At 29.8% G+C, this 11285-nt stretch overlaps 1 protein-coding gene across 1 annotated transcript; it reads right to left on the minus strand.

Annotated features, from left to right (window-relative positions):
• Positions 1 to 2588: 2588 nt before the first annotated feature.
• Positions 2589 to 9212, minus strand: LOC105258686 (exosome RNA helicase MTR4). Its single transcript, XM_011270109.3, has 10 exons — positions 9018 to 9212; positions 8841 to 8942; positions 7363 to 7605; positions 7071 to 7278; positions 5945 to 6211; positions 5022 to 5853; positions 4773 to 4945; positions 4268 to 4699; positions 2837 to 3374; positions 2589 to 2751 (listed from the first exon to the last, which is right to left on the minus strand). Exons 1-10 carry the CDS (start codon positions 9092 to 9094, stop codon positions 2594 to 2596), a joined length of 3030 nt encoding a protein of 1009 aa, XP_011268411.1. The 5' UTR covers positions 9095 to 9212; the 3' UTR covers positions 2589 to 2593.
• Between the last annotated feature and the right edge of the window lie 2073 nt (positions 9213 to 11285).

The following is an 11285-nucleotide window of genomic DNA, read 5'->3' on the forward strand; positions in this document are numbered from 1 at the left end:
ATTGGAATCTTTATATATATATATATATATATATATATATATATATATATATATATATATGTATATGTATATATAAATATACAGAGTGTCTCTGAGCATGAGCTCACGCACTTGTGAGGAGGTAGAGCATAGTAAATTAAATAAAGAAATCCTATTCCATGTAACGATTTTTGTAATAATAATCAAAATATTAATTATTGAAATCGGACGAATGAGAGAAGCGCTCAACCGTTCCAGCTATAGCATGGTTCAGATGATGCGCGGCGAGGGACACACACACACACACACGCGCGCGTGCGCGCGCGCACGCACAGAGTGTCTCGGAATCAGCCATTAATGGTGATTCCTGAGATCATTTGGAAATGAAAATCTTAATACCAAAATATTGAGGAAGGATGTAGTTTCGGCACTACAAAAGATTAAATATTACCAAATGGTGCGTTACATTGTCCTATGCTCAGAAACATAACGCATCAAGGGGCCCGCATATACAGATAATATCAATATCGATAGAAGGATCAATATAAAATAAAAAATAGGATTTTGCAGTGAGCACGATTACGTCTTCGATGCGACAGTAGTCAGTAATTTGAACATTTTTATGAAGTCCTCCTCAACATTTTGATATTAGAATTTTCGAATCCAAATGATCTCAGGAATCTGCTATTAACGTCTGATTCCTTAAGGACACCCTCTAGGACACCCTATATATAGGGTGGACCAAAAGTCTGGATACAGTCGAATATCTCGTATAGCTCGAATGCATTTTAGAACAAAATACTTTAGACAAAAGTTGTAAGGATTAAAAAGATGTATTTAACTGTAATATCCATTTGACATTGAGTGGCGTCGCCAAAGTCAGGGCAAGGTCAACTTGAATTTTTTAAATGAAACCCCCTATTTTTCATTGCATATTCTTGTACCTTACCTCGAGAGCTTTCCACAACACTATAATAAAATATTTTTCCCTCAAGCACTTTTTGAGTTATAAGGTAAAATCATTTCTTAATTTTACATAAACCATAAAATATTTTGTAAAATATTCATTTTTCAAAAATGTTATCTTACCTTAATAATTTTATGTACAAAATAATGAAAGGAATCAATTGGTGTAAAGAAAACACATAGTTGTTTCGAAGAAAAAATATGTAATTTGCAATTAACAATTATATAGTTTTTCTTAAAAATAACTGTGTTTTTTTTACACCAATTGATTCCTCTCATTATTTTGTAAATAAAAGCTCAGATAGCAATGCCTGATGATCAGATTTTATCACGTCATGATCTTCTGATATTGATTGAAATGTGTTGTATGTCTTGCAAACATATTATGATGATAGGTATTATGAGCACAAGTTACATACATATGATGAAAAAATGTGAGTTAATGAGAGATATTAACGTTATTTCATTAATTCATGGTATTATGAGCACAAGTTACATACATATGATGAAAAAATGTGAGTAAATGAGAGATATTAACGTTATTTCATTAATTCATGATAATCACATGTTGACTGCAACAATTATCTATTATGTATTATAAGTTATGTACGTTCAGCATTTTCATTATTGTATGTTATGGAGCTCAAGCAAATGATTTCCGTGACATTTATGTTTTCAGTCTAAACAATTAAGCAAAAAAGAGAAACATTATTTTTAAATATGAAATAATATTTTTATAAATATTAAAAATTTTCAATAATTAATGTGCATTAATAATATTTATTAAAATATTAATAATAATATTTCATATATTTAATTTTATATGATTATATTTTCCAAACTGTTGAGAACGCATATTCTACTAATATGTCAATAGTATTTATATATTTCTTGTATAGCTAATATGTCCCAAAAATATTATATTATTTTCGTGAGCTCATAGCACTGCAATAAATACAAACATACAATGTTGTTATTTTCTGAACTTTATATAACATATAATATACAATATTAATTTGAGTATCATTTATGTACGCATAATGTCATCCTTTTGCAAAATTTTAAAAATATCACAACATATCCGCGTTTTGAGTAGCATATGAGCCTGCATCTGTCTATTTTTGTTATCATGTTTGTAAGAAATATGAATACAATATGAGTTCAGAATGCATATGTTTTGCTATCTGGGAGTATTATAAGGTAAAATAATCGAAAAATGAATATTTTACAAGATTTTTACGGTTTATGTATAATTAAGAAATGATTTCAAGCCTTATAACTCAAAAAGTACTTGAGGGGATATTTTATTATAGTGTTTTGGAAAGCCCTCGAGATAAACTTACAAGAGTATGCAATAAAAAATAGGGGGGTTCCATTTATATAAGAAATTGATGGTGATCTTCACGTTACCTTCAAATGACTCTTCAAGGTCCGAATCATTGCCACCATCTGATGGCCCCATTCAAAGTGTGTGTGTATACACATACACACAGGGTGTCCCATTTTAAATAATACGCTCAAATATCTCAAAAACGGTGTGTTAGTAAAAAAAAATGTTTCAAACAAAAATGTTGTATGTGTTCCGTGCGCGTGTAATGAAGAAGAAAAACACAAATTATTATTTTGTGACACTAGTTTTTTTGTTACATTATAAATATAAGGACGCCGCAAACACAATATCACGTTTTATAAGTTTGATTGCTTCACTAAATTTATTTTCCAAATCTGTATTTCCAATACCTTTTGCAGCTTGACATAGTTGTCGAAGCACTTCTTCTAAACGACGCATGCATCTAATAATAGATCCTAAAATATATTTTATATGTATCAATACAGAAAGATAAAGTGAGGTTTGAGTTTATTATTGCCTCAACACAACAAGATACGTTACCTTCAAATATATCTGTCATTTTACAAATTTGTAAGAATGTTGCGCCTTTGCACCAAGCATATATAACGTCCATTAAATATGGTTTAAATCTATCGACATATGCATCCTCGTCTAATTCCAAGTTGGCCTCTGTTGAAACCTTTGCTATTCTACGAGCCAAATCTTGCATCTGTCTGAGTGGACCGCTTAATTCCTCTGTGCTTTTAGGCATTTCGTTCGACTTTTCATCACATACAAAACAACTTATCAATGCCACCATTTGCGGTACACTTAAAGCATTGAAAAGACCATTGAAGATCATCTCTGTCATTAATAGCTCGTCGGCACCGTTCAATTCGCAAGCTACACGTCCTTTCAATTCTATAATATCCGCCGATGTGCAATATGCCATCCTTCTTAAAACACGCTTTCTACATTTAAGTTCATTCATCTGAAGTATAGACTTAGCCTGCTTAAATTCTTCCTTGGATTGTTTAAGCTGTACAGCCAATTCCTCCTTGTGTAAAAATTGTTCATATAATACATTTACATTCTGATCCTATAAATATTACAAAATCAAATTGATTATAAATGAAAAGAATATTACATAATATTAAACAATTAAAATATGTTGCATAATAAGCAAAACGTAAGCTTTGAAAGTTTTTTATGTAAAAATATATATACAGATATGTTATGGAATTTTTTTTGTTATGGAAAGTGTATAGGAGATGTTAAAAATTTAAAATTATACTGTACAATATTTTGTATTTCAATTTACCACTTTTCTCTATATATATACTTATATATATATGTGTGTGTGTATATATATATATATATATATATATATATATATATATATATATATATATATACAGGGTGTTCCATTTTAACTTGGACAGTAAAATATCTCAAAAACTAAGCCCATCAAACAAAAATGTTTCGGACAAAAGTTGTATGGTTTCGGGGGGGACATAAGATGGTACCATTGGTTTGACCTTGAAGAGTTATTTGAAGGTCACCTCCAATTTCTTAAATGAAACCTATATTTTCTCATTACATATTCTTGTAGCTTATCACGAGAGCTTTCCAAAACACTATAATTAAATGTTTTTTCATTAAGTACTTTTCGAGTTATAAGACTTGAAATAATATCTTAATTTTACATAAAATATATATATAATATCTAGTAAAATATTCATTTTTCGATTATCTTACCTTAATACTTTTATGTACAAAATAATGAGAGGAATCAATTGGTGTAAAGAAAAAATATAGTTGTTTCGAAGAACAAATATGTAATTTGCAATTAAAAATTACATATCGAAAAGTACTTAATGGAAAAACATTTAATTATGTTTATATATATATATATATATATGTATGTATGTATGCATGTATGTATATGTATGTATGTATGTATATTTTTCTATATATGTATTTATCACTTACTTTATGCAAAGAATGTGCATATAATCTTTTTTCTAATGCTTCAATTTTTTTAACAATATCTTTAAAACTTTGATCCTCTATGTGCATATCTGTAATAGGATTGAGTAATGGTGGACCATCTGGGAATCTTTTCTTTACTTCTCGTATTGTTTTCAATACACTCTTTCTATTATCAGATGGTCTGAGGTCTTTTGGATAATATAATCTGAGTGAACTGATTTGAGAAATTAAATTATGTGAAACAGGAACTACTTCCATTTCACCTTCTTCTCCTTCGCGACATGGAATTGGATTGCCTTCTTTGGAATCTTTCGATATGTGAAGTAAAATATCAATGATAATAATAGTCTTATCTTTTACTGGATTTTTCTGATTTTTCTTTTTAAAGTTTACTATAATACCCCAATCGAATGTTTCAAATTCATTTCTCACCTACAATATCCATAAAAAAAATTAAAAATTCTATTCAAAATGGCGGAAATACACGTAATAAATAAATATACACTTTTACTAGTCTTCCGGGTTGTAAAAATGGAACCAAATATTCTGGTTGCGTTAAAAATGATCGAAACTCTCCGCTCAAACGATCGAGTTGTTCGCGTATATTATGATAAGAAGAAATCTCATCATATCTCTCAACATTCACGGTATTGTAGGTAGTGTATAATTCCTTTACTTCTGTAAAAAAGTATAACAAAGGCAATTAATTTTCACGGCTTTTAAACTATTACAATGTTAGCGAATAACGACTTACTATTATACAAAGCTGGAATACCAGCTTGATTTTGAAATTGGAAGAAGCTTCTTTCTAACATGTATTCTGGATTAATCTCTTCCACTCGAAGAAGATTAAGCACCATGTTATAGGTCAGATGAAATGCAGAATTTATTGGATCTGGTTTTCCTTGAACAATAGCTTTACCGATAACTGGACTAACTTGTTCGTCTATCATTAATATTACAATTCCTTTGTCGTCTAGACCTCGCCTGCCCGCACGGCCGGACATTTGAATATATTCACCTGATGTGATCCAACGGAAGTCCTTACCATCGAATTTACGGGGTGCCGTAAACAAAACTGTTCGTGCAGGCATGTTTAAACCCATTGCGAATGTTTCAGTGGCAAAAAGCGCTTTGATCAAACCTTCGCCGAATAATATCTCGACTGTCTCCTTCAAAATTGGCAAGAGTCCACCATGATGAATACCTATTCCACGCCGTAAAAGTGGCAGCAAGTTCGTAACTTGCGGTAACTTTTTGTCCTCATCATTAAGGACATCTATCGCATTATTGAAAACCTCATCCACTAATTTTTTTTCTTCTAATGTGTTCAAATCTAGTTTGGCCATTTGCATTGCATAAACTTCACAGTCTTTCTTTGAAAAACTAAAGATTATCACGGGGGCAAAATTTCTCTCCATGATCATTTTTACCATTTTGAAGATATTTGTTTGTCCACTATTAGTAGCGCGCAAGCCACCTTTACGTCCTTTTGTGTCACCTTTAGCCGCATCACCTATATTCTGCAGACAGGCCATAGCTCTGTTAAAATTTTCTTCTTTAAATTGACCAGTTTCATCTACAACCTGTTTTATAATAAATAAATGTAATAGATGGATGTGTTTCTGGTTTTTATCAAACTTTTAAATAGGTACATTTTCAAAAATTATCACTGACCAGATGAATTCCATCACCACCAACTGGAAATATGTAATGTTGTAAAGGAGTAGGTCTGTAATCCGTAGAGACCACATGGCAAGGCTGATTATGCAAATGTGCCACCCACTCTGCAAATTGTCGTGCATTCGGTATGGTAGCAGAAAGAAATACATAATGTACATTATCCGGCAACAATATAAGCGTCTCCTCCCACACCACGCCTCTTTCTTTATCGCGCATGTAATGAATTTCATCAAAGATTACCCAACCAACTTCACGCATTACCTATACAAAAATATATAGGAAAATATATAGAAAAATATATAGAAAAATATATTAAATATATATATATATATATATATATATATATATATAATGTGTGTATGCATTTAATATATTTTTCTTATGTAATATTTAAAAAAGAAAAAACATTGTTATACTATAATTATATAAAATAATATTTATATATACTAATATTATAATATTATAATATATATATATATATATATGTATATATATATATATATAAACTAATATTTATCTATACTAATATTACTTTTTATATTACTTTTACATTACTATACTTTTACATTACTATACTTTCATATATATTAATTACATAAAAGCAATAAAATGGAATATTACAAAATTATAATTTCCTATAGTGTAACACAAGTTATATAATCATTATTACATTAATAGTTAATTCATACTCTGCATAAAATTGGGATTAATATAGAGCATTAATTATATATAGAATTGATAATTAAATAAAAAATAAATTAATTATACAAAAAATAAATAAATTATATATATTTAATTTATAAAATTCGAAATTTAATTTATATAAAAATTTGATTTTCTTCAAATAAGCAAATAAATGACTATTGGATTATTTCTTACACTTATTCTACTAACTTCAAATAATCTGTTCAATACTCTAAACTCTTTCTTGAAATTAAGAAATTAAATTGACAAAAGAGATACTTTGAATCTTATATTAGTAAATGTACTGTGTAAGCTTTGTATCAATTTCATGGTAAAAAATTAAATTATTAGAATAAAAGTTAATCTAATTTTGCTGCCTAATTTTGTGATGCGATAGAACACTTTGCATTTTTATAGTTTTAAAAATAAAACAAACCTCTGAGCCTCTGTACAGCATATTACGTAAAATTTCGGTAGTCATAATTAATACACTAGCTGTTGGATTTATAGTAACATCACCTGTTACCAGACCAACATCTTTAAATTCCTCATGAAATTCTCTATACTTCTGATTACTTAATGCTTTAATTGGAGTTGTGTATATCACCCTCTGCTTATCCTTAAGTGAACATGCTATTGCATACCTGAATGATCATTAGATGATGAAATGAGAAAGCCATTGGAAAAAATTGCTGACATTCTTTGAAAATAAAATATGAGATACTTACTCGGCTACAACAGTTTTACCAGCTGAAGTATGAGCGGAAACAAGAACTGACTGATTATTCTCAATGCATAAAATTGCTTCTTTTTGGAATGGATCGAGTATAAATTTATATTCTTTGGCTGGTTTACCCTGTTTATGTTCTAAGGGTACATATTCTTGCTCAGGTGGAATAGCAACCTCGTGCATACAAGATTCCATAGTCTCTATATTATGTACTTTTATTCGACATATCATATCCTCTAGACTAAAAAATAATGTTTAATAATAATAATGTTTAATAATAATAATAATGTTTAACATAATCCCCATTTCCTTTTGATTTAGTTTAACATAATTGTATATTATAATTTCACCTCTGTAATTTTATATCATATTATTAAATAAATATAATTAAACAAAATTATAAAATTATATATATGTATCTGTATTATATTTACTTTAATTTTTAAAAATAATATATGCAATATCAAAAATATAAATTGTATATATAATTTTATATATATATATATATATATATACAGCGTGTCCCACCTAGAAGTGGCCACCCCCTTTTATCTTTTAAACTAAAAGAGATAGACCATAACAAATATATGTGAAATTAAATGGCTTGAATTGAACTTTATTGAGTATAGTGATTAATTACAAAATTTATCTGTATTGAAGAACGCAGAGATATGTATAATTTTTTTATAATAATGTAGATATTTTGATATGATAAAAGTTATAGCGTTGTTTGAAAGGAATATAACGATGTATGATTTAATGTAAATATTTTACATATTATATGAGATTTTCCGGTTTGAAATATCACGGGCGTCCACCATTTCATTTTCGGCCCTGCGATATAGCCAACTTCTGACTGAGTATCATGATTAAATGACAACATGACATACGTCAATCTCTAATGCACGAGTCAGAAGTTGGCTATATCACAGGGCCGAAAATGAAATGATGGATGTCGCCCGCGATATTTCAAGCTGGAAAATCTCATATAATATATTTAATAAAATATTTACATTAAATCATACATCGTTATATTCATTTCAAATAGTGCTACAACTTTTATTATATGAAAATATCTACATTATAAAAAAATTATGCATATCTCTGCGTTCTTCAATACAGATAAATTTTGTAATTAATCACTACATTCACAATAAAGTTCAGTTCAAGCCATTTAATTTCACATATATTTGTTATGGTCTATCTCTTTTAGTTTAAAAGATAAAAGGGGGTGGCCACTTCTAGGTGGCACATGCTGTATATCATTATACATATATATAAATTAATTTCTTTTATGTAAGTTTATCTATGCTTATGTCTGTCTATGCAGTTTTTTAATGCATAACTTTATATAGTTGAATACTCTTAACATTTATATAAACTTTATCCTCTGGATTAATTTGTATTAAAAAGTTCAAAATAATGATTTCATTTATTAAAATAATGAATTCAAGAATATAAAATCAAGAGCCATACTTAATGTCATCCAGAATAGGATCATGTCGTAATTTCTTAACAAACGACTTATCATCTTCAGTGTCAAGCTGTCGCTTTATTCCCGCATCCGATTCGATTTTCCTACAAATTTGGTTAGAATAAATAATTTGCAGCCATGAGGTTGCTTTTAACAATAAAGATTAACCGTTCACTTACTTCGAAATGTCCGGTATTTCCACATCATCGCCATGCTCATCAAAAACGTCAAATAAATCTTCGGTAAAATTCGCCATTATTTGTTAAAAAATTTTTTTACTCCGATACTATTATTTTCGACATTTTATTGTAATAAAGGTAATAGAGGCGGCCAATGTCCGCGGCCATAGACATATAGCAGAGAGAAACCTGATGGTGCGGTCCCATGATACGGAACGTATGCGCAATGCGGAATTGGCGGAACAAAGTTCGTCCAATCACAGACATTCCGTCAATTGTGTTCCGTTGAAATATATTTTCTTATGTCCCATGGAGCGGAAAACGCGGAAGCGCAATTGGTGTTGGCCAATCACAAGATTCTTTCCCATAGATTTTTTTGTTGTCTATATCGGAACAGCGTACATTATTGGCTCGCGCAAATTACGCTTCCGTATTTTCCGCTGCATGGGACATAGGAAATACAAATTTATGCGGATCGGATTCACACATATATGTCAAAAAATTCATGAATTTCATATATAACTTTCAAAACTGACAACAACTTAATATTGAATATGGATTCTGAAAAATTGTTTATTATTATTTGTGGATTGTTAAGTAAATTAAAACAAAGTTGGTGTATATTTAAAAAGAATGAATTACGCCGTAAGATTATAAAATTATATTCATTGTATATAATTATAAAAAGAAATGAAAATATTAAAAAACGACGAAAATATTGGATGCGACCTATATTCAGCTTAGAAAGAAGATTCCAACAAGGAGCAAGTGAGAATCTTGTAAAGGAAATGCTGATCGAAGACACAGAAAAATATATGGATTATTTTAGAATGGCACCTCAATTATTTGACGCATTATTAGCATTAGTTGGACCATTCCTTGTTACACTCTTATTTAAAATATTTTTTAATAATATTCTTACGGATATCTGCTGTTTCGACATTTTTCATCATACACACAATTTCGAAGTTCCGCACAAAATGTGTATAAAATAGAAACTTGCGGATAGAAATCGGCGGAACAGACGTAAAACAGGTTAAACCAATCACGAGCGTTCCGCCAATTCCGCATTGCGCATACGTTCCGTATCATGGGACCGCACCATGAGAGCGGCCACCTCGCTTTAACGGGCACATTGTCCTAATGCGCCGCCTGATAAAGTGGACGTCAACTACAGTCTCCATTACAGTCGATAATAATACATGGTTCGTATCTGAGCTATGGTTCATGTCCGAGCTATGGTTCATATCCGAACTATTCACATGAGATGGACATGAGAGTTAGACAAGAGCCGATAATCTATCGTTCTGCTTTTGTCTCACCAATGATGGCAAATCACGCGGCGGTAGGAATGAGGCGAGCGGTGATTTTCTATCGTAAAGCTCATGTCTCCTTCCAACCCTTGTCGGCCCCGTCTCATCTTTCACGCGCTACATTTTATATAATTCGGATAGGATTTCGAGACGACTTCGGGCACCCAATACATAGAGACAAATTTATTTATTTATTATAAAGACATTTATTAAAAATGTTTTTTAATAAAACCTTTTCTTTCTATTTAAAATAATTATATCTGTATTTCATAAATGCTTACAACTCTTATATTATTATAGTAATATTTTATTTTATATATTTTTTAAATAATTAATTAATTAAAAAAATATACATATCAATGCGAATGATATCTTACTTTGATGCATTTGCGTGTTAGTGTTAGACATGAAAAACATAATGTAATACAACATCTAGTGTATCGAATGCTGTGAATAATTTTCTTGTAAAAAAATAAAGTTTCAATAAGATTGCTCACACATATACGGCACAATACAGCATCCAATTCGATTTTGCGGTGCTTCATTATCTGTGCATAACAGATCTCTTATATTGTTTTAAATTTATATTTTTTTTAACGATCTGTAAGATCTGTGTATTTTGCAACATGTGTTATCGTTTCTTTTATAGAACACGACACATTATCTGTAAATATTTCTGCGTGTACGTGCGTGTATGCTTTTATCGTGTTGGTGTGTAATTTTTTTATTTTTTTATCACGTGTTGTATTTCTCTTTTATTTCTACTTTTAAGTTTTTTAAATTTTATTTTTATATTTTTTTGTTTTGCATTATAATAAACAATCACTATGTCGAGTCAGTGCCCTGTAGATAGTTATTATGATAAGTGCGTATACAAAGAATGTAAGAATGGGAGATTTTCGCATGGGAAACGGCTATTCCGATTTCCAATGCAGAAGGATACAAGATGCAATAC

Source organism: Camponotus floridanus, unplaced genomic scaffold (assembly GCF_003227725.1).
Source record: "Camponotus floridanus strain SB8 unplaced genomic scaffold, Cflo_v7.5 scaffold34, whole genome shotgun sequence".
In the NCBI taxonomy this organism is placed as follows: domain Eukaryota; kingdom Metazoa; phylum Arthropoda; class Insecta; order Hymenoptera; family Formicidae; genus Camponotus; species Camponotus floridanus.

Coding starts and splice junctions, on each gene's coding strand:
- LOC105258686 (XM_011270109.3), bottom strand. CDS start 9,094: ATGGCGAATTTTACCGAAGATTTATTTGACGTTTTTGATGAGCATGGC. Junction 8,943..9,017: donor GAAATACCGGACATTTCGAA/GTAAGTGAACGG, acceptor CCAAATTTGTAG/GAAAATCGAATCGGATGCGG. Junction 7,606..8,840: donor CCTATTCTGGATGACATTAA/GTATGGCTCTTG, acceptor ATTATTTTTTAG/TCTAGAGGATATGATATGTC.